General features: G+C 45.4%; 1 protein-coding gene across 1 annotated transcript in view; it reads right to left on the bottom strand.

Moving 5' to 3' along the window:
• Window positions 1-271: 271 nt before the first annotated feature.
• The window catches only part of LOC149340228 (uncharacterized), a 57,362-nt gene continuing 33,304 nt past the window's right edge, over window positions 272-24,329 (bottom strand). The window contains exons 2-6 of the mRNA XM_089551072.1: window positions 6,349-6,470; window positions 5,034-5,190; window positions 4,534-4,707; window positions 3,211-3,333; window positions 272-835 (exon numbers count right to left, since the gene is read on the bottom strand). Coding sequence (XP_089407198.1) covers window positions 641-835; window positions 3,211-3,333; window positions 4,534-4,707; window positions 5,034-5,190; window positions 6,349-6,404 — 705 coding nt within the window. The 5' untranslated portion in view covers window positions 6,405-6,470 and the 3' untranslated portion in view covers window positions 272-640. The remainder of the gene's footprint in view (window positions 836-3,210; window positions 3,334-4,533; window positions 4,708-5,033; window positions 5,191-6,348; window positions 6,471-24,329) is intronic.

Here is a 24,329-nt window from a genome sequence, read left to right as displayed (position 1 = left end):
CTGCACAGGGTGTTGCGCAGAAAAGCAGAAGTAACGCCGGTGGCTCATGAATGGGCAGGTTTCCCCAGATACCTCAGTGTCTACCGGAACCCCCATCTACAGATCTCTGTGAGGTACCAGTGACGAAGCTTAAGGTATACGTTTATATGTGGGAATGTAAATCCATTTTTCCAGACATTCTGAGTTTAACTAAAAGCCGGGCAGTCGTTATCAACTTGCAGTGAGGCACAACACAATCACAGTGCCACAAAAAAATTTCATGAGCTTCGAAATCGCAACACCAAGTAAGTTTAATGAACCAGTCTGTATAAACTGACGAATATAATTAACATTTGTCGTTTAAATTTTACTACGATGATTTCTTGTGGATTATTTTTGCCTGGTAAGTTCAGAGTTCTTGGCGATCCACAGAGAACATTATCGTCGCACTGCCGACCTCTACAGCAGCATTTCCCTAACTAGAATACGTTCAGAAACAAACATACGAATGAGTCCAATCAACGAATAAAATTGGTCGCCTATATCCTGCACACACATAATAAGGCTTGCGGTGCATAATAAGGCATGCGATGAAAACGGCCAATATTTGGCTGTGCGCCAAGCGTTGTGTTTAGCGCACGGTGTAGGTGCAATCTGGTCGCTATGGTCCCCGCTGGCACACGTCAAAGGAGTCGGGTGAGGTGAAGTTCCACTTGAAGAAATCGGCCAGCCAACGCAGGCTTCTTAAGCGAGCGTAGCTTCCTTGGCCACACTTGTTGGCCGTGTCATCGACGTCGATGCCGATGGCGAGGAAGCCGTAGTGCACGCTTGTCATGTTCCTCTTGAGCGTGCATAACTGCAACAGAGAAGAAGGAGAAGAAGAAAGGAAAGGCAGAAAGGTCAACCAGGAACAGCGCCTGAATGATTGCTTCGAAATTTGAGGAGAGGGAGAAAGGGAGGAAAAGAGAAAGAGTGCGAGAACACCGGCGGCCGATGAACAAAAACACACTGCTCGTCTGAAGATGGCCACTCAAGCCTCTAGCATTGTTGTCTTTAAATAATGTTTTCATGCGCTTCACTGCCATATTAACAATAAAGCCCCTTCTAAGAACCAACATCAGTAGCATACAGGTCCCACTGTTGTGGACGAAGCCAACCCTTCAGAAGCGACGAATTAGAGTCAACTAGTTCCTGATCGAAAGATTCTATCAGCTGGAAAGTAGTAGCTACGAAGTCGACGTAGAACTTTAGATGTCGCCATTTGAAAAGTGTTCTCACTTATGTGCATCTTGCATGACGACTTGACGTTTTCGATGCCTTGGTTTAGGTAATTCGTGGGGCAGTGGTATTGGGAACTTAGAGCCCACTGGTTCTATAGTTAACCTTCACATTGCGAGCCATGCGGTTATAAAGATGAGTACGCAGGGCTGTGTTTCTGCCAGCGTGTCGTTGTACAGCTGGCTTCTGAGCAGTTCTAGCGCCATATACTCGTCTTCATTAGCTTTGATTGCTACAGCCAAGCACTTTTGCTGTTCAGGACCATATGACTCCGCAATATTTTCACAACGCTGTAGCACTAGGGCGGTAATTAAAGCGAAAGCTCTCCGGCGGCATCGGCTTCGGCATCTGTGAAGCCTCCACCTTGTAACTCGTGGTAGGTGTAGTTTAAGAATTTCCCTCTCTCTGCCTGCCACCTGCCAACCATCCCCTCTCCGCAGCCCCACTCTTAAAGGAGAGGATGGAGACGGTGGGTGAAAAATGACTAAGGAAATAAATTGGCTGACGATTACACTTCTCGCTAATATAATTTTGAGCGCAGCTTCGGTGGTTTCTGATCCACAAGCGACTGCATACGGAACACGCAGTGCCTCAAGTAGGGAGCTCTGGGTTTCGACTGGGGCAGCACAGAGCGGTCTGCCCCAGCTGAATGCCTCCTCGGACGGACGGACGAAAGCCCACTACTTTGGAGCCATGTGGGATCTATTCATTCTCACTGTTCGGAAGGAGCTACTTGAGCTCAGAAGCCCCATGGGTATTTGAAACAGCCACAGGCAGGTGCAGTAGTGCATCGCTTAAGTGCTGGGTCACTGTGCTGGTAGTGGTATGAACACTCGCCACGATCTAACAATGTGTCACATTTTGCTTAGGTCCGTAATCAGAATTGGAAGAGAATAAAAATTGAAATTTGTTTGGGAGTGAAAGGCAATGGACTCAGAATGGGAATAGAATAAAAGCAGTAATAGATTGGCGAGCGGAAGAAGAATGCTAACGCAATTCCTCCCCATCATACAAATTTAACACCCGTAATACTTTTTTTTTAATTAGGCTGCGCTTGTCGGAACACTCCGTGTCAAAAAATACCAAGCTCAGTATACAATGTTAGACGCGTTCCATCTGAAGTAGGACTCTCGCAACAGAACGCAAGACTGCCCTTTGTAAACCTCTCGAAAAGAAAAAAATGTCCGCCTAGTGGCTTTTTCGCATGTCTCGGTTGATGTGCACCAAAAGCAGTTTCAGCTATGAAGTTTAGAAGCATGCAGATTTCGCCATCGTCGGATTTCCCTCCCCCCCCCCCAAAAAAAAAAAAAAACTGAAGCTTACACAGAGCCCGTCTGTCACCACCTGACCCATGTGTCTAAGTCGAGTGTTACGGGTTAGGTACAAGATTTTGAACGCAACTCATTTTTGGTGGGACTGTCTTGAACAAAGCAACCAGACGCAGTGCTCCACAAAGATGTTCTTATTTTCAAGCATGAATCTTTTATCCTTAAGAATACTTCTTTTCGTTCCCATGACTAAAGCCGCAGTTTCCGCTCGATTTTATATCCGACGATTTATATTCATCAAAATCGCACTTTCGTGCGAACGAAACATTTTTCATTCACACTAGGCTTGGAATATATAAGGCAACTAGTTCAAAAAATTCCAATAAAAGGCTTGCTCCGTGCTGTAAAGTGAATATTGCCAGGTTTGTATATACAATGCCACTACTGCAGTCAGGAAAAGGAGAACGGAACGAAATATCATCTAGACCCCCGGCCAGAAGCGAATTATTTCTGGTGTTCAGGTGCTGGCTCGTTCTCGAAAGTATTTCGTCTTCCTGTATATCCTTTGGCAATAGGTTGTTCACCCAGAAATTTTCCATTACACGTCTACGTTACTTCCCCCCCCCCCCCCCCCCCCCACTGATTCAACCAGTGAGGAACAGTTAAATCTTAATCAGGAACTAACCTTGTATCGATAAGACTGTTCATTGTCATACGTTAGCACCTTCTTGCACTCACTGCATCCCGATACCACGCCAGTATGGTTAGCCACTGCGTACGTTGTGTTGTACTCTGGCTTCTTGCAAACCTGCGAGAGGAGGAAGCGTACGTGTTACAAGAGCAGCGCCACTCTGATGGATTCACATTTTTTTGAAATACCAGATGGATAAATTAAAAAATCAAAGGGCCGCTTTCGGTGCGAACGGAACATGAACTCACATGAACTCATTGTCGCTGCGTCTTATGGAACATAAGAACAGAAACGGCAGCGTATTAAATACTTAAGTTCCAAAACAAAGTGAAATATATGCAGAGCTTAGCTCTAAGAACGCACTGAGAGAAATGCGCGGTAAAAATTTGGTTGGTTGGTCGGTCGGTTCAGTGATGAGTATATACCCACGACACAATGATGAAAATATAGCCTATGCAAGCACTGACAGTGCACTTGAAACGATAGATACCGAACAGCTGCTTGAAGAGCCGCTGCCGTCCATCGCTTCCCTTACAGCCGGAGAACGCGCTTGACGTCCGTCGCCGCTTTTCGAGATAAACGTACAGCCCATTTCATACACCTCTTTTGTTTTTCCCTTGGAAGCGCACACAGGGTCTCTAGCTGCCAGACATGCCACGGAAATCTTCGGCCTCAGTGACGCGTTGGGATGCCTGGACGCCTTCTCACCTTCTTGTGGTGCTACTTAAAGGTGCCGCTGACGACATAGGAGAGCGTTTCTTCTTCTATATTATTCTGACTGAGCATTAATATTTTGCGTCAGCGTCATTGCCGGCGAAAATTTCAAACCTCAGAATGAACGGATGGGAAATGATGACGGCGGAGATTTAGCCGTTAGAAAGTGCTCAGGACTACTGCCGGCAAGAGTTTTAAAGCATACTACAGATTAACTGTGACAAGGACGACAATTTAAGCAATTTATATGGATAAATTACAATGCGCTGCGCGATAAGCTCAGGTGGTGATCGAGTGGTTTAAAGAATTGGGAAAGATATCTGGGCTGTTTGCGCCGGCGCTTATTTAAACCCCTCTCGGCGATCAGAGATGGAAAGTTGCTGGCTAGAATTCACTAGGAAATCTTATAAATGTTCCGGAAAAGTTCGGTTTAAGGTTCGGCCTCAGCTTCACCATTGTTTCGGGACGATGTTCGCCAGAGTTTGCGAGAATGGAAGCTAGGGGCGTTTCATTGGTACAACCATAGGCTGAGATTCTACAAAGTTTGGAATCGCAGTAAAAGCCTATTCACACAGGCAGGCACAAAACCCCGATGCTCCTCACCTCCACAATGCTTCCATAAAAGGAGGGCGGCACGTCCACGCCGCACATTGTCCCGAAGCCGTAGTCTTCTTCGTCGAACGTGTACCACTTTCCGAACAGCGGGACGGTCACGAACAACGCCTGCGCTTTTCGCTCACGCCTGGCGAATTTCTCGAGGGCGGCGTGCTCCTCAGACTGGAAAGAGACAATTGTGACGGAGCAGGTTCTCATCGCCATCAAATGGACGTCCATTTCGTTGCGGCTTCTACATAGGCCGCGGGGTTAGATGTCACGCTTTCGTCGCGACGTCGAGTCTTACAGCCTGCGTCACTGAAAACGAAGACCAGTGGCAGAGCACAAAGTAATATAAAAAACGAGAAAAATTGTTACATGACACGGACCCAGGGAAACCTGCACCTCCTACAAGTCACAATTAATGTCAGAAGCTTACGCCGTGTCACTTGCATTCTACAAGGTGATGCTTTGTGGTGGCCCTTCGGCGCACATCAGTCTGTGCTTACCATGCTGTATGTGTAAGGGTTCGTCGCCGAGTACTCTGCTGGTATTTGTGGGCTGTGCAGGAACATGGGTGGCATGATGCGACAAGCGTATCCATAGAAGAAGTCCTTTTCAGTGAGATGCACGACCGCAATCATACCATGTGGTGTGTGCCCCGTCCTGCAAAAACCGACCCACGGCGTTATTTATTTCTGACCATGGATTACTAGAAAAAAATGCTTATGTCGTTCTCTCGGGACAAACGCAGGACTCATAGGATATCTAGCCAAAATGGTCACTAGTGAGTACTGCTATTTAAAGGAAGTCTCTAATCTTATTTTCAAACAGTTATTGCTTTAGAGAGCGCACGCAAACCAAAGGCCGTGCTTTTGAGGTTTCTTTTCGAGTTCATGTAATTTCGTCGTGACGTCAATCGTGACGACAGCAGCAGCAGTTGGGATGCAAACGGTGAACAGGGAAACGGCCACTCAGGGCTCGCCACCGCCGCTGTAGCCACCCTACTGCATCCTCGTCTAGACCGGCTGACTTACAGGGGTCATTCACACCGAGTGTTTCGCATTTTCTTTCTGGGTACGGAGAGAGCTCCAACTGAGCTCTGTAGTCATTTCAGAGGTGTCGTGCTCCGTCACTCGTTGGTATTGGCGTGGTCTGTAACTGTGTATGGTTGTCGGGCGCGGTTGTGGAAGTAACTAGTGTCTTGGGTGTGTTCTTGCCACGACCAGTGAGACGCAATCCCACATAGTCGGCATAGTAGGGAGCAGCGGCCAATTAAATATGACTAAATGAAACAATAATAGATTGAAACTTTTCAAAGCGGGGCTAATGTACCATTTTGAATGCTTATGGCTGAACTCCTACGTTTATTAAATATTTCCTTTTTCGAGCAGGTCTTGTATCACGGTGTAAGGTTTGGAGCGATTAAAGGTAGTGGTTTTAAATGGCAACGTAAATCAGTATTGCTGGTGTCCGACAACCAAGCTTATTTCCTAAAATTCTTACTCTCTTACGAGTGCCTGAGAGTTCGGGTGTATACTTACAACAAAAATTTATGTTCGGTAAAGTGGTGAAAATTTTTAAAAAAGTAGACAGCAGCGCGTTCACATGCTAAAGGGGGTTTGTGACTTGGGGTATGCGCCACTACGACAAAACATACAAGGCCATTGCAGGTATTATATTTATAGTCTTTATGCGCTTTAGCTTTGGCTTCGAGCTATAAGTTTATCCTTTCTAAAACTTTCCTGGAATAAGGAAGTTGTACCAATCGAGTACGTCTTTAGCTAAGTCCTTTTGGCTTTGAGAGGCTAGTCAAGTGCTGACCTTCGGAAGACGTCGTGCAGATCTCGCAGCCACCTGGCTTCTTGTGGATGGTACATGGGAACTGTCAGCAGCGTGTAGGATGGCCGCTGGGCACTCCACTCTCCTCGCAGCAAGTCGAACACCTGCTGAATAAAACAAACCACCAGAAATTTTTCTCACTACTTGAAATACAGTCGCCCAAGCTTTTTCCTTTTAGTTATACTATGTTAGAGCAATCATATTGATATCACTGTCATCAGCTGTCCATGCACTCGGTACTGAACTAGAAATATTATTTAATAAAATTTTTTATTTATGCAAATTTTACTGAACTCTCAGTTTTCAAATAGAAATGTGAAATGAAGACCCTGTGAAACAAAATTCCTTTCGTTAATTTCTATTATTCTAGTTCAGTAGACTTTCTGTGAAATGTTTCTAGCACTTCTGGTTCCTGAGAAAAAAGCTGAGATATTGAAAAAATTGTCTTCAGACAACTGCCTTTAAGTGAGAAAAGAGATCCATTACAAATTATACTCAATAAACCCGTGCTGAATCTGACATGAATAGCCTGCAGCTATGCAGTCAATATCCCAATAATTGTTCCGCTTTTTTATTTCCTCCGCTGTTTTCTGGGCCACGTTAATGGTAAGCTTCGTAACCCTTTCTGCAAACTATATTTGTCATCGCCTGTCAGCCTCAAACATCGTCAGAGCACAGTGTATTAGCCTCGTGAAGCCCCAAATGAAATCAAAATGTCCGTTCGAGCACAGCTGCGATCATTAAAAGTAATCAGAGGCAATCATCCTAAATATTTATAGTGTCTAAATATCTTTAAGAACGTCCTGCAGAACTCACTTTCCCCGAAACTTCACTTGTTCACTTCCCCGAAGTTCACTTGTTGAACATTGAGGTACTTTTTGACTCTTCAAATGGAAGTTTTTTTTCTACCTTTTAAACCAGTGCAGCGCCCATGTCATTAAGCCACCGTTACCTCGTCTGTGTGGGTTTTCGACGAGAGCTTTGAAGAACAATAACTCATGGTAGGTGCTAGCAACCATATAGACGCCGCTCCTGCGTCGGGCAGCGCTGCCAGAATTCAACAGCCTCATTGGAAACATAGGCTGATTAATGCATAATCAATGCTTTCAGTACCATTTATTCCATATTCCTTCCAATAACTAAAAACTCGTACGCCAGAGCCAAACAGACATCCGTATTTGTCGTGTGATTTCGAGAAGCAGTACAAGAGTAAACAATCTGCCTTGGCTAAAAACAAAACGCTGGGAAGCATTTCTTTGTTGCTCGATGCGAACTTGCGATCATTCTAAACTTAGAAAAATCAGTGCGAGTGCTTTGTTTTTCTTGAACACAGCAAAGGTGCACACCGCACATAAATTGTAAAACCTATCATGGTAGGACACCAGCCAGGTTTCCCAAAAAATTGTTCGCGCGTTAATGATCGATTGAACACTGTCGAGGGAAAAGGAGCAATTTCATATAGAGAAAAAACACTGCGAAAATGCCGTTTTACCTTTAAGACTGTTACCACGCGCTCCATGCGGTTCACGTGGACGTAGACATGACCGATGTCGACGCAACCGAAGTGCGAGATTTTGTGCTTCCAGAGATTTATCAAATCAGCCCGCACCTTGGAAGGATTTCTCTTCAACGCAACTGCAATGGGATCTGCTGTTCTGAAAAGCAAGCCAGAAGCCAAATTAGCTGTTATCATTGGAATTTATGAGCCGAAAAATGCTCCATCTGGCCTGATTAGGCAGTTTCAGTGTTTACTAGACCGAGAGTAAAATCATGGAACTACGGAGACCGACTGTCTCCAAATGCATTTCTGAGAAGCAAAGAGCTAGAGGTAAGAATGTGCGAATACTCAAAATTTTCAAAATGTGGATCAAATATTGTTCAATCTGCTTGGTCGAACGAGTCACATAGTACGTATTGCAAATTATTCGAAGCCAAGTGAATACATTTTCAAGTTTTCGAATACTTTTCGAGTAATGGACACGAAGTTTGAATAGGACACGGCGTACTTTTCTACGGCGACTGTTTAAAAAAAAATAGGGCCTGCTAAAACGCTGCATAGCATGCTGGCTGCTATGCGGGATGGAGGTTTCAGCGCCACGACATGATCCATTCGAGTCATGACGTTAAAAATGCTCATATATGGCCTACAAATTCGGACAACACGACAGGACTCAAGCATATTCAGCAAATCCTGCTTTTAATGCCTTTAATGCCTCATACTGTCTTTAGCAGCCGTGTCGGCAGCCTTGTCGGCAGATGTGTCCGCGTTTTGACGGGTGTCCACCGAGATATGTGAGACAGTTACTGCGTAATTTCCTTCCCTCAAATACAAATTTCAGTTTCTTCATTACGGCCCCTCTTTCTTTCACTCCCACTTCCTCCCTTCCTGTACAGTGCGGTTAGGGTGTCCACCGAAATGACAGAGAATTACTGCTATTTCCTTTCCTCAAAAAGCGTAGAGTTCAAAGGACAAGGCATCGCGCCGAACGGGTGGTGGCGTTCCGTGGGACTCCCTGGCAGCGCTACAACACGCTGCCGCGTTCCACTCCTAAAGGCGAAGCTTAAGGGTCAATAATTAACAGTCAATTAATACTTAGTCATTAATAAGTAATTAGTAATCAATTAGTAATTTGTCATTACTTCGTCATCAATTATGTGTGACGTCATCCAGTGGTGACGTCACCAGTGTCACATAGGCAAGTGGTGTGGAAAACGCTTTCGGCTCTACGCACTTTAGACAGTCAAAGTGGCCCCTGAATTTTTGTCTGTAGTCTGGAGCATCAAAATGTGACGGTCGCGAATCCGATTCTTAGGGCATGTTGCCGGCGTCGGTCATGGTCGTAGTTTTAAGTCACTACTCGTAGGCGCAAAGATCGGGTACGAATCGAGCAGCAGAACGTTCGACTCGCATCGAAACTATTACCTAACTGCCATGATGTGGCTTCAGGTACACACGGCTCGGTGCGCTCTTTGTTAATGCGTTACCATTCGAAGGCTCTGTGCAAAACAGAAATGGCGACCGCCGTCTATCAATAGCTAGTGGAGAGCAGGTTGCCACCTGCCCACTGTGGCAGGGAGTAGTACGACACCTTAATTAACGCTGGGATTGGGGCGAACTGGTACTGATTCCGGCGCGGGAAGACGAGACACATCGTGTGTCCCGTCTTCACGCTCCGTTCAACGATCAATGAGCATACCAGCTTGCAACCTCGGCTAGAATGCTGCTTCATATTCCACCTTAGTATGCCACATCTAATATAGCGATGATTAGTGCGTTAACCTCGAATATACCAAACCTAAGTACACCACCTCACATATAACGAAGTGTATTATTTAGGATATAACGGAGCTAACTATGCCACCTCGGATACAAATAAATTTTGTGTTTGGACTTCGGATGTTACGAAAATATGTGTTGACTTCAAATCTGTAATAAAAGTTTGGCTTCTATTCTATTCAAACAATCCGTGAAGGATAGTTAGTTTTTTTTTCTTCCTTCTACCGCATTGCAAGGAGCTGTCCAAGGAGGGCGCTAGGATGTCATCCCAAGCTACAGCATTCCAGGCCAGGTACTGCTCCAACGACACATTTCCACAGCTCCAGTACGATGCAGTGTGTATAAGTGGATGCATAAAGAAGGTAAAGAAATTAGGAATACAAGGCTTGGACTCGTTGCAAGTCTAGATCCCTTTTAGAATGCCAGTGGGATGTGAAATGTGCTGATTACGACTTCATCAGCGCATCTTCAACATCTGCAAGGGACGCTGTCTGAAGGCATTTTCTTGTTGTTTGCTTGGCTCTTAAACCTGTAATAATCTGGAATATGTCCTTGTTCTTTCTTTTTATGTTATCATGGCCACGTTCGTTTGGAATGGCTGTCTCGTCGCGATGCCGACTGCCTTTCTGTTCCCAGTTGAACAGGAGTCAACGCACAGTCCGCCATTTTACATTGTTGTTTACTAGTATGGTAGAACATCTCGGAGCCTCCTAAACTCGAAAAAGTTGCAAGGATGCAGCAAACAAGTCACCACCATGCAAGAACGAAAGCTAGACTCGTCAACTAGACTGTTTGCTGTCCGCGCGTGCCTTGCAAGTGGTAGCAGCGCAGAAGGGTCGGTGCAGATTGGGTAGGCGGAGAATGCTATTGCTGACTGGCAGAGAAGCAAGCCTAACACGTGAATGGTATTGAACTTCATCCAGCTTGTGCCGCTGGTTGATAACCGACCATGCGAAGTAGCTATTTCGATGCGGCTCCGACGTCGTGCCAACCAAACTTCTCCTTACACGTAGAAGCTTTTCCCAGCCTGTAAAGAGGCACGGACCGACTGGCATTCCAATCTTCGCTTTTACGGAAGAGGAGCAAGACCTATAGTGGGAGGTTGAAAAAAGAGAGAGCGTGTGAGGCGACGGGTGGTAAAGTGGAGTGAGAAAAATTCTCCTTTCACTTTTAAGTGAGAGCAGGGAGAGGGAAGTGAGTAGGTCAAATGTTTTTAGGGGAATCCCCCAAGGTGGAGTAGATTTGTAATAAGGGAGTAATTACTCATTGACATCCACCCAAGCGCAGCCGTACGGCTACGAAGGAAAGCTATACAGCTTTCTCAGAAACTTCGCAGTTAAAGAAAAATTCGTCCTGGTCCGGGGTTCGAACCCGGGACCACCGCTACACCGGAGCAGTCGCTCTACCAATTGAGCTAACCGGGACGGCAAGCTTATGGTAGGGCGAGAGCGAATTGATCAATAACTCGAAGTGGGAACAGTGTTACACTGTTCCCACTTCGAGTTATTGATCAATTCGCTCTCGCCCTACCATAAGCTTGCCGTCCCGGTTAGCTCAATTGGTAGAGCGACTGCTCCGGTGTAGCGGTGGTCCCGGGTTCGAACCCCGGACCAGGACGAATTTTTCTTTAACTGCGAAGTTTCTGAGAAAGCTGTATAGCTTTCCTTTGTAGCCGTACGGCTGCGCTTGGGTGGATGTCAATGAGTAATTACTCCCTTATTAGGGAAGTGAGTAGAAAAGATAGGATCGGTGGTGATGGATGGCCTGCTGGCTTGGGCGTCCGCATTGGCTGCGGGTGGTTGTCGGTTCGAAACCATTTGCCCGACAAAAACAGGTAAAAGCGTGCCAGGCGCTATTGCATCCGGCCTTAGGGGTGCGCGCTTGGAAGAGATCCCGCCAACCTGCGCCCGTTATGGGCAAACCGAGTTTCTAACACCTCATCCTGCATACGCGCTTCGTGTTTTTTTCACCAAGGGTTTCGAGAACAAAGTTCGTATGCTCTAACATGCATGTCTTAACTGACGCACAAGTCAAGTGTCACTGCTATAAGCCGTATTTCGAACGAGGTAACATCAGAGCATTATTGCAGTAATGGGAAAGTCCGGATTTACATCTGTCTGACTTTGTGAGAGAAAAAAACGGCCCTCTCTGTGAAAACATTCTTTGCTTTCACACCCCAACTAAAGCTGAAACATTGGCGTTACAAGCTCGCAATCCTCCTGTCATTATTTTTGCTTGAGCTATCACTTAACCTCGAAATATATAGTGGGGATAGCAGGTGTGTTTAGTTCGCACTGCTTCGTCAGCGTGGAAGAAATGTGTCTTACTCTTTGTAAGCGTAGGCAAATGCCACCCCGTACTGTGTCTTCACGTGCTGAGCGGCGATCTTGAGGAAGTGCTGGAAACTGTCATCATATGGGGCGCCAAGGTTATAGGTGCCGTTCTTGAAGAATGAATCGTAGAGTGTAATGTCGCACAGCCCATCGTCCGGAGGCACCATGTTGGGTTTAACGAAGTGGTTGACCGTGCAGAGGAGGCACTGCCTAAGCTCGGGGACACCTGAGTGACAGAGAGCACGAGACACTCCTTGTGGTTGAACGCGGTACAAAACATTAAGACATAGAAAGTGCTTTGCCTAATGCATCTCTGAAAAAAAATGATACATGGCGCTGTTACAACCTATGACATGAAGGTGTTGTTCAGGGCGGAATGCCAAGTCTCTTCCAAGAGCACTAGTCCAGCCACAGTACCAAAATGAAAACGTTTTCCTGCCGTGGCTTAGACGGTCATGAAATGAAAGGAGATGTGTGATCAAGCCCTCAGGTTGCTTTCTAAGCTGCCCCCCCCTTTATTTTAACTAGAATATCAAAACGTTCTATGTGCAGTCTCTATGACAATTACGCACTGCAGTCCGTTAAAGCTAACGTTTAAATTTAGGCCTACCGCTGTTACAACACAAAGCGAACGGATGCCGTGGTGACTTATGTCAATTTTTTCGTACCACCGAGTTCAAACGTTTCATTGGCATTGGGAACAAGAGCGACTGCTTCTCTCTCCCGCGTATTTGTAGTTCGATCTTGCCTCCTTGTATTGCGCAAGTAAAACGACGCCCAACGCGGTCGCAAACAAGTGTTTCTGTGCTGTTTTGCCAGCAGTGCAGACAACACTGATGCACACGTCGGCTAACATTCTAGGAGGAAAATCTCTTGAACGGCAGTGAAAGAAATGCAGCAAATGTTTCCATTCTATTTCTTTCCTGTTTTTAGAGTAGCTACTCGACTTCGGCGACAGCGGCAGTGTTAAATATTTGAAAGCAATGCAAAAATTAAGAGAAGTGTAGCTTGTATAAGTTTCTGTAACATGAAAACTTATTTGCGCCTGTTGGTCCCTGTAAAAACAAATGAAAAAAATCTTACTCTCAGTCGTCATCTTCGTGACACTTATCGTAGTAGTCTTCGTGGTGGTCGTAGAAGTCTTCATATAAGTTTTCGTGGAAGTCTTTGGAGGGGATTTTATGGAAGTCATAGCAGAAGGTTTGTTGGATGTCTTTGTGAATGTGTCCAGGGAAGTCTTTGCTGAAATATCTGTGGCAATATCCGTGGGCGTCTTCTTGACAGTAAATGTGTAGGTCTTGGTGGAAGACTTCAAAGAGGTCTTCTTGGCAGCCTTCGTGGACGTCTGCGCGAAAGTCTTTATGACGGCATCACTAGCACTCTTTGTGGATTGTTTCGTGGCAGCCTCCATAGAAGTTTTTGCTGATGTCTTCATTGTAGGCTTAGTGGCAGTTGTAGTCAACTTCGTGGAATTTCCGAACGTCTTTGTGGAAGTCTTCTGGGTGATTTCCTTGGTAGTGGTCAATAAAGCAGACATGGAAGTCTTCGCAGAAGTGTTCATGGAAGTTTTCGTGGAAGTTTTCGTGGAAGTTTTCGTGGAAGATTTTGTGGAAGTTTTTGTGGAAGTTTTTGTGGAAGTTTTTGTGGAAGTTTTTGTAGAAGTTTTTGTAGAAGTTTTTGTGAAAGTTTTTGTAGAAGTTTTTGTAGAAGTTTTTTTGGAAGTTTTTGTGGAAGTTTTTGTGGAAGTCTTCGTGGAAGTTTGAGTGGAAGGTTTAGTGGAAGGTTTAGTGGAAGCTTTCGTGGAAGCTTTCGTTGAAGCTTTCGTGGAAGCTTTCGTGGACGTTTTCGTGGAAGTTTTCGTGGAAGTTTTCGTTGACGTTTTCGTGGAAGTTTTCGTGGAAGTTTTTGTGGAAGCTTTCTTGGAAGTTTTTGTGGAAGCTTTCTTGGAAGTTTTCGTGGAAGTTTTCTGTGAAGTTGTGGCTGAAGTTTTTGTAAAAGCCCGCGTGAAAGCCTTAGTGGCAGTTTTCGTGGAGGTCTTGGCTGAAGCCTTTGCGACAGTAATCGTTGAAGTATTCATGAAGACTTTCGAGGAAGTTGTCGAGGCGGTTTTAGTGATAGCCTTATTTGACGCCTTCGTGAAAGGACGGGCGGCAGTTTCTGCAGAAATGTTCGTACCAAGGTTTGTGGAACTCGCCGTAGAAGTCTTAATTCTGGTTTTCGTGGAAGTCATTGTCTTGGAAGTCTTCTGGGAAGCCTCCGTGGTACTTAATGTGGCAGTATTAATGATAGTTGTTTCGATAGTATGTGTGGATATCTTTCTAGAAGTGCTCATGTCGCTCATTGTTGCAGTATTTATGGTAGGTGATTTGGCAGGGCTTGCGGACGTCTTCGTGGAAGTGTATGAGGCAGCATTCGAAGATTTCGTGGCAGTAATCATGGAAGGCGTCGTGGTAAGCTTTTTGACGCTTTTCATGGAAAATTGCTCGAGAGTGTTCGTCGAAGTCTTCGTTGCGATGTTTGTGCTAGCTCTCGTGGCAGTATTCGTGGATGTATTCGAGACGAGCGTAGCGATTAGCGGAGGCGTGGGCTTTATAGGCAATGTATGAGAATGAGACATGTTGGCTGCTATCGTCTCGCTGACTGTATTCAAAGCGTTTGTTGGTGATGATGCACTAACGCTCTGTGATGCGTTGGTTACCGTGAGCGATGTCATCGTAGACGTTCGCGCGACACTTGGTGTAGTGCTCAAGTGCTCCTCGGTTTTTGGCACCGTCTTCGTCGCCCCCCCTTCAGTGCTGTCGGTGTCGTTAGCGCGCTGGTCTCTGTCTTTGCCTGCAGGGTTAGAGTCGGGTGAAAGAGATTGCGATGATGTTAGATTAAGTACCTGCATAATTAAGCCGAATAAAATGTTAATCACTACGAACGAAAGGAGACTGCATAACCGTAGTTAGGAGAAGCGTTTTTAGAAACAAATATTTCAGACAGTTTTACCGCAACTACGCCTTAAGCCTGTTTCACATGCAAGCGAAAATGCGAGCGAATCCTGTCGCCGCGGCGGAAAAACCTGTTTTGAGTCGTCGCTGCGACGAGCGGCGATGTTTCAACAAGTTGGAAATTTTCGCTGCGACGCGTCGCTCAATCGCTTAGTCGCTTGCATGTGAACCGGTCTTTAGAGAAGACAAATGTGTTATGGCGGAAATCTGGGCAAATTGGTACGTACTTAGAAGAGAACGTACAAAACGCAAAACACAAGAGACAAGAAAGAACTGTCACCACGAGCACTCGTGGTGTCAGTTCTTTTTTGTCTCTTGTGTTGCGCTGTGTAAAGCCGCTTAGAAAAGGGCCAGCTTTTGTTACTGTATGAAATATAAAGGCAAGGCCATCAGATGCAAAGATGCCTATTGTCGCAATAATAATAAGATTGCGCAAACCAGACAAACCTTGACATTATTTTCTGCGTGTTCAGTGCCGTTAATTCACGATAATACACTTTTTATAAGAGGAAGCAGCCAGAAGCTCTTTCTAATTAAAGAAAACTTTACTTTACTTGATGCCATTCGTAAGGTGTTCGAACTTGCATTCTGTGTGCTAGGTTCTGGCAACTGGGCACAATTTGAAGGCTTCATGAGGGTAGTCATGCGTTCGTCGCCGGGCATTTAAGCACTTGATCAGGTAACACCTCACAAATGAAGACGTCAAAACATCTGATTTCCTTTTCTGCGAGCTGCTTTCAAACAGTCAGCGTCCTCGTTCAAATTTTAGAACGTTCTTGCAGGTTAGTTTGTTAATTTCTGTAAAAAGGCGGGACTGTGTAAATCGGACAGCGCAGGAGACATTGAAACAAAAACACCACAGGCACCCGTGTTGTCGTTTGTGTTTTTATCTCTCCTTTCCTGTCTGATTCGCGCATTCCAACATTTCATAAGTGTCATTCAGGCTTGAAAATAAAAACATAAGCAACGTTACTCGCTCATGCCAACTAGGCGTGTTGATACTGATATATCCTCTCATAGTTCTTAAACCAGCAGTGCTGGGGAGGTCAGTCGTTTTGCAGATAAGAGTACTAGCGCGCACTCGTACATAAAATTGCTGCTGGGCTTGCATAAAACAGCATACGCACTTACGCAGAGCAGCAAAGCACGTGTGCAAAGTGCGAGGTGACAACTAATACGGCAGTCAAAAATACTCACGCTCAGTTGTCATCTCGTTTACTTTATAGTATAGTCTATTTAAATGGCACAGAAAACTATTTTTAATTTCCTATTTATGTTGGGAAGCGTACATGTATGATGTAGAAAACACATTCAACACCTAAAGATACTTTTAGTTTCAGGACGTCTGGAGTCATACTTCACGGTCCTTTCAGGACGTTTACTAAAGAACACGATGAAGTAACTCATATTTTCCACATGACGTCGGAATAACATGGCTAAGTTGTTAGTGCCCCTTGCGAAGCCAGCGAGTTATAACGCTTGCATAAACTACGTATGACAAGCGCTTCATATGATACTCTCTGAGAGGACTGCATATCTCGTCGGGTCTCTGTGACTCAGGTGATCGCAGTGCAGTCTGCGGAGTAAGAGACCTCCCTCTGTATAATTTTTGTGCTATCTATATTGTTTGGTCCGATAAAGAAGACTTTAATATAATCTCTACCTTTCTTCACATTCTCGTTCAACGTGCGATACCAGGAATAACTTCGGTGCTCATGGCATGATTGCCACGTACAATTCCTGCTCACTCAATAAAATCTAAGTAGAACACTAGTGACCTCCCTGCCATAGTTGTGGTTTAACAACTCGACCTTCCTATTCAGTTCATTAAGTACTGTTGTTTCCAAGGACAAAAGGTAATTATTTTAAAAATAGCTCACTTTTGGTGGTGGGCTCCGTAATTTCCGGGGTAATGGTTGTTGCAGTCTCTGTGGCTGTTGTCGTGGAGGTCAACGTAGAAGCCTCCGTAGCGTTTTTCTTGTCAGATTTCGTGATATTTTTCTGAGATTTCACAGCGACTGTAGTTGTATAAGTCTTCGTGTAAATCTCCCCAGCAGTCTTTGTAGCAGTATTTGTGGAGGTACTTATGGCTGTAGATGTAGTTCTACTGAAAGCCTTCGGGACTGTTCTTGTAGCCGATTTAGTGGGAGTCTTCTTAGCTCTATTTGTGGTAGTATCCGTGTACAGCTTTGAGATGGATGGAACGGTCATAGTGGACGTGGGCTTCGGCGTCAGCGCATCAGTTTTAGACCAGCTGACTGTTTGGGACTCGCTTGTTGTTCCTAATGCAACGGTACTTATCGACGTGTCGGCTTTAAGCGATGGATTGTTTGTGAGCGGCGATGTTGGCTTTGGTTCTGGCGTAACGATTGGCGTAGTACGTCGTTGCGCTTCGCTTTTCAGTGGCCGGTCTGGCACGTCGTCGTCGGGGTAGTCGGTGTTGTCTTGCCGCTGCACCCAGGCCTGACCTGGGGGAGCAAATTGGGAAGAGCAGTTTTACATAACTCACAGAATACGAAGTAGTCCAAATGGCGCTCAAATGAAGTACTAAAATGAGCAGAAATGGAAAGGTCTAGCAAAAGGGTGGAAAATTGAGCGAGTGGGTTCGGCTCCATGTTATCGACGCCCAACAGGCCACCACAGGTGTAGGCATATTTTGATCACATGCCTGGAACTAGGTAGCCGGCCTTCCATTATAAAAGCGGCTAGGACTACCTTGTTTACGCTTACCAGCTAATAAGATATTGCTGCGTGATGGCAAGCAGCTGAATACAGTATGGTGTGGCAGATGGCTACGGCATGATTTAATGGCAGATGTCCTGGCATGAGCCCTGCGGCCTTAGCCAGTGCCCACTTCGTCGTCTTCTAGTCCGGGAAAATATGTTTAATGAGTACTATGCAGATATTATTAAACGTATAAAATGGAGGAAAATTTATCGCGAAAACAGGCCTGTTGTCCATGCGCACCTGTTATTGAAGGAAATTTACGTGACAAATTTTTGAGGAAAATTCTGCGAATGACTACGCTCTAGCATGGTATATAGTTCCAGGTGCATTATTTTTGTTGTTTTTTGGCATTACCATGACCGCGAATTTGCAACTCGACTAATCTCTTGGCTGTTTTCACTGGCATTATATATAGTGCCGTAAAAGATAACCTCCTGAAATCGCATTACTCATCCAAAGGGGATAAAAGATCCTTGTCGACTCCGCACTTGTTTGAAAGCTGAGATTCGCGACTAAGGTGACGAATGTAGAACATGGTCACAAGCTTTTTGGCTTCGGAATTATGGCAACTGGCCCAGTGTTGCAATGATGCGCCACCACGTCAGTGCAATATGATATGATAAAAAGGTTCAGTGTTAGGAGTCGAACAAACAACTGATGCATCTATTTCAACAGTTCTCTCAAGACTCTGGCCTTGTACGCACCGCGTGTGCAAGATTGTCTCCGCAACTAAAAAAACTGACAGCATTTTAACGCCGTTAAACGAAGTATGACGTATGAAAGGAGTTTGTTTCGCATTGGACTGAATATTGCCTAAACAGTCTTAACTTGTCCTTAGAATTCTGCTGACTCTTGCCAAGACAATGTCTTACATTGTGCTCCAAGTCAATGGGTGTTAAACTTTCGTGCCATGTGACCGTCCTCTAGCCACACTGTTTCCGATTCATTTCATCTCAAAGCTTAAATGTCAAAGGTTGAAACTTGAGACCGATTGGCTTTGTCAGGATTGGTTGTGTAGTAATGCTATCGCACTAAAAATATTCGGTCAAGCTAGTTTTTACGACGATACCGATCAGGAGTCCTACCTATATGTACTGCGAAAAGAACGAAAAAACTTAATTGGGTCAGTGAGGAAATTGGAAGACATGATTAGTAAACAGCTCCCTGGATTGGAACATCTCTTGATATGATCGATATTTGTCCTGATTTCTAAACTACTAATTCACTTTTAACGTATGCTACCACCGATTTCATATGCTGCATCACTGCACATCGGGCAAAGGGCATGTGACCTCATGTGCACAGCATGTGGCCGACTGACCGAAACGGCGATTGACAAAGTATGAGCGCCCACTGCAGGGGAGATGCAGGAAGAGGTTTTTCAAAGCACAAAGTTGAACGGCGAGAGGCAGAGTAGTATCACATAGCGCATCAATGATTCGCAATGGGAACACATAGATGTGTTCCTGCCGAAACGCTGATGAGCGCTGAAAGCCAGCCGACGTGTACTGTGGAAGTGAAAGCTAAAGCTATTTGGTTGCTTGATGTGGACATGTGTACGACATTGAAAGACTGCCAGAAGAAATGCCAAAGCACAGCTTATGGTACAAGCAGACGATAATGACGAGGTACGATCCGTACATGTTTGCCATTTTCGAACATAGACTGGTCTTAGCTGTTCCCGCACACTAACTAAGATCGGTCACATTCGTAAGCCTTTATTTTCTTATTGTGACCGACTGCAGTTGGCATGCGGAGACAGCTAAAACCAGAGCACGTGAGCTCCCATGCTTTCTCGTATATTGCTTTGCACAACTCACTTGACATAAGACCAGTGGTGGATGATCGAAACAAAACAATTACTGATCGAGAGGGACTTGACACAATATTTCATTAAATGGCATTACCAGTAGACACAATGAACAACCTCGAAGCAACAAGCCATGCGATACCGTTCACACAAAATTTAATCACTGAACGCATAAAACATATATTGTGGCAACTGCAGGCTCACCTATTCCGGAAACCTTGAAGAAGATAGACAGGAGGATGACCATCGTGAATAGAGTGAGTGCAATGGCCCCTTTCCACCGGTGTGAAGGACCTGCAAATATGACACTAATTCCGGCCGCGTATCAAAGTCTAGAGGGGTGCTCCACATAGCAAAATTTTTAATTGCAATTGAGCAACGCAACAGGTACTGCGAAATAGCAACAACGCTTCATTCACCGCACGTTCTGCTCAGCTCATTTATTGTTCTGGCTTATCTTGTTGATGCTTGAAAGTAATTCGTAGTGGTCACCATTTACGGTGCTGCAGCGAAGCAATGTAATCGGAGAAAACTTAGGAATTTATTAACAATTGGTTTGGTTTGGATTATGGGGTTTAACGTCCCAAAGCGACTAAGGCTATGAGAGACGCCGTAGTGGAGGGCTCCGGAAATTTCGACCACCTGGGGCTCTTTAACGTGCACTGACATCGCACAGCACACGGGCCTCTAGAATTTCGCCTCCATCGAAATTCAACCGCCGCGGCCGGGAGGTTTGCATGGGTATCGCACATATACCGTGATATCAACAGCGTTTCATAAACAGAAACAAGTAAACATTTCACAACGGTAATACCTGCATACTTTGTGCTCTAGCAAAATCAGGAATTGGCACCTCGGCATCTTGCATCATAAGTGATGTAATATGAGCAGTAGAAACATCTGATAAAAGCAGCGTACTTTCATTAAGATTTTCCTTTTCTAAACAAATGGTAATATGAAAGCCTCGTCATGTTCATTGCATGAGACCGAGTGCTAACGCGACGAACCCTCTTTCCGGCTCAAGATGACGAAGAATGCGAGTAGTAGTCCAAACAGCATGACGATGATTGCTGGAGGCAGTAATGTCTTCCACACACTCTGAGACGATCTGCGCAGATGAGAAAGTCAATCAATTCTCTGCGAAGCGTCGCAGCAGTCGCAGAAAATTGCAAACTTGGAGGAAGAAATGAAGCGAGCTCCAAGTTATTTCCTACTTTACAGTGGTTGTGCTCAGTTATACAGAGCCCTCAATGAATAAAAGAAGGCGACTGGTGACAGCACGGTAGAAAGAAAGCGTTTTTTTGCGCCGAAGTACAGGTAGAAGCAATATGAAAGGGAACACGCGAGCGCGTGGCTGACGCGTCTCGCGAAGCGCTGCCGCAAACAGCCGATGAGAATCTGCGGTAAAGGCGCTTGCGCTATATGCACGGCCAGCTACTCTTCATGTGGATGCGCTGTTACGACCCATCTAGAGACCCGCGATGAAACGGTGGTGGATTCAACAGTAGCGGCAATTTCGACGTGTCGTTTGACCCCCAAGATGACTCCACGGCTCGGTGCCAACGACCTTCTAGAAGGACGAATGACCGGGGAAGATAGGTTGCCCCTCGTCTGAAAAAAACCCGGAACGAATCAGAGGAAGCCGGCGCAGCTGCGTCTGCGACGTCAACATGCCAAACCTGTGTTCGATGGACGCGAGCTTTCAACTCAGTGCTACAGTGATGCGGACTTTACGCTTCCTCCTCGCCTGTTCCCACGTGCGGGCTCTCAACAGGTGTCTTAGTTGGTTGTGACGTGTGATGCCGATCTTTTGTGTCACGATGAATTGCCGCCTGGTGAAAGGGCTCAACAGGTCTTCGTTGGCTGTGACGTGTGGTGCCGATCTTTTGTGTCACGATGAATTGCCGCCTGGTGAAAGGGCGGAGCCTTGGGCTATTTAACCTGCGCCCAAAGTGAGCACGAACGCTCTGAACCTTGGGTAATAGGTTCATCCAGTGTGGCTCTGAACCTTGGGTAATAGGTTCATCCAGTGTGGCTCTGAACCTTGGGTAATAGGTTCATCCATTGGCTCTGGGCCCTGGGAAAAAGGCTCGTCCAGTCATTCGACGTCATAAATTCTTAAATTCTGATTCCTTGTTCTTCTTTTGTAAATTTATGTAAATAAGTGTCTTAGTTTCTTGCCATTATATCTGCTTGTTTTCATATCTCCAACTTCGAAGCTTCAGACTTTCCTCAGCCCGACGACTCAACACGCTACCAAATGGAGCCCGGGTTCGAGCTTTCCTGTGCGCCACAACAACTGGTGGCAGCGGTGGGATTCTGCTACTCGAGCCGTAACAGCGCCTGATGCCACCCGTTGTCGCAGGCTGTCGGCGACAGCACTTCGTGAAGCGCGGTGGCCACATGCTCGCGTGTTATATTTCATATTGCTTCCACCTGTAGATCAGCGCAAAAAAAAAAAAAATAAATCGAACTGCTTTATTTCTACCGTGTTGTCATCAGTCACCTCCCAAACTTTTCCAGCTTCCGGAAACAGAATATTAGACGGCATTATCGATATTTCCCTTAAGTGTTTCGTCATGGATACTGCAACGCGCAGTCGGATTACCGAGCGGTTCTGGGAGAGGTGCTTTGGAGACCTACGCGGCCTCGAATATGAAAACTCCATTTATTAGTGAGTGGAGTTCCTGAGCTTCTATCGCTTTGAAGCCAGCTGAGGAAGCAAGCTGGCAATCCCGTGACTCAATCGATGCGGCGAAAGTGAAACATAATGAATGATATTTATGGACTCCCAGCTTACGCCAAAAACAATACTTGCGGTTCCACTGAGACGTTAGCGTCTGATTGATGAACGCCCTAAGTGGTTCGCTTGACGTTATCAACCCTGTTATTAATGACATGTCAACATGCACTGTTCCAAGGTGCACTGAGAAACAACAAACGTACAGCTAGTGCAATTGAATATCAATAGTAGAGTGCGGTGACATTGCCAGAAGTGCCTGCCGACGTGAACAGTCAGCAGATCTTAGAAATAACCAGTTTTTGCTCTGTTGCAACTACTAATTTACTTCCCTGCTGTTTTCAGTGTACTTACTCCGATTTCAGAGATTCCATCAGAGCTGTGCAAATCAGAACAGCTATGTTGAATATGTTAACCTGCTTCATCAGAAAGTGCGAAACATAATACAGTCCCAAAGATGCCTACCTTTTATAGCTCTCAAAAAGCTCTCCGCCGTCATCCCAGCAAGAATCTCTGAAACAAGCGCAAGAGCGCGTTGTCTTTTTACACCATCGGTAAATATCCGAACAGTAAAGAGCAAGAAAATTTATGCAGCCGTCACTGGAGTGGAGTATTAGACAAGAATGCCTGGTCACACAGCTGAAGCCTACTATGGTGTTTATTGCTAATGGGCTGTTTGACATAATAAGACTTTTGGAATTGGCGCATTTCTAATCAGGCTGCGCAAACACGTCAGAGGCGGACGAAGGGCAGATCTATAAAAGATTTCAGTAAGTGATAACTGTGCGCGCATTAAAGATACAGCGCTCAAGGCTATACACAGGAGGCCAGCATACACCACTGCTCCAACTTCTTCGACTCGATATTTTTGTCGGAAAAGCTAATCAATCAAATACTCTTAGAGCAAGATGGTGCTCGGAATTCAAGTAATTCGATGCTATGTCCTGTGCTCTTAGCCTCTCCGCGAAGAGACTACTTTCGGGACAATGTGGAAAATTTCCGCGGATTCTTGAGAGACAAGAGTGCACTTACTTTACGCTGTCCCTTACAGTCGCATTCAGAAGCTCAGCTAGCAAATTGCGTCGGCACCGAAATACCAAGGGAACCATTGAAAAAGCTTGAGGTACCTAACATGTGTTCTGTAATGTATAGCAACCGCACGCTAGCCCCAAGCAACATAAAGGAGGGAATCTGAAGTTACTTATGATGAACCATAACCTCTTTTATATGGAACTCTAAAAACATTTTAGTATGGTTCTACAGAGAATTGGTTAAAATTTAAGGACTGCTCTTGCGAATTCCTGAGGAATCTTCTCTTTTGCTTTTGACCCGCCACGGCTGCTTAGCGTCGTTGGTGTTCGGCGGCCGATTCCAAGGTCGCGGTTTCAGTACCGGCGATGGCGACCGCATTTAGATGTAGGCGAAATTCAAAAACTCTCTTGGTGCTGGGCTTGTCAGCGCAAGTTAGAAAACTTCGGGTGGTTTACGCTATTTAGCAGCACTCCGCTACGTTGTCCTTGATAGTCCATGTGTTGCCACTGGACTCTAAACCGCATATATCACACTTATTTTGCTTTCTTCACGGTTCCTTCACATGGCTACGAAAGATGCGCCAGAAAATCTCTCCATTATTTTACATAAATGAAGAGACACCGCTGGCTGTTAGAAACCCTACCCTTCCTCTTCATTAGAACAACCACTTGTAGAACAACATGGCGTGGGCCTGAAAAAAAACTGACCACCGACCCTCTCTTTATCATTCTAATTTGTCAACACACCAAGGCGAGGGCGTTCGGTTACAACTATAGTGCTAGGCACTATAGTTACAACATATTAAGACTACTGTGACGCCGAGGGCAATTATGACGCAGAGGACCCAAATGAAACAATCATTCTAAAAGCGGAAAACCTTCAGTAAAAACCAACACGGTAGATAGTAGGCTTTAAAGAACACAAAAGCAACACTGAATTGCGATCACGGCTAGCGTAGAGGTTGAGAGGACTTCAGGGGTAGCGTAACATCCTTTGCCGTCCTAGACTTGTAAAAGGTGTCATAAAATGCAGCATGACTGACTCACCCGCC

The sequence above is a fragment of the Amblyomma mixtum genome, chromosome 6 (assembly GCF_055824585.1).
Source record: "Amblyomma mixtum isolate Tamu chromosome 6, ASM5582458v1, whole genome shotgun sequence".
Lineage (NCBI taxonomy): Eukaryota > Metazoa > Arthropoda > Arachnida > Ixodida > Ixodidae > Amblyomma > Amblyomma mixtum.
This window is presented reverse-complemented; position numbering and strand designations above follow the sequence as displayed.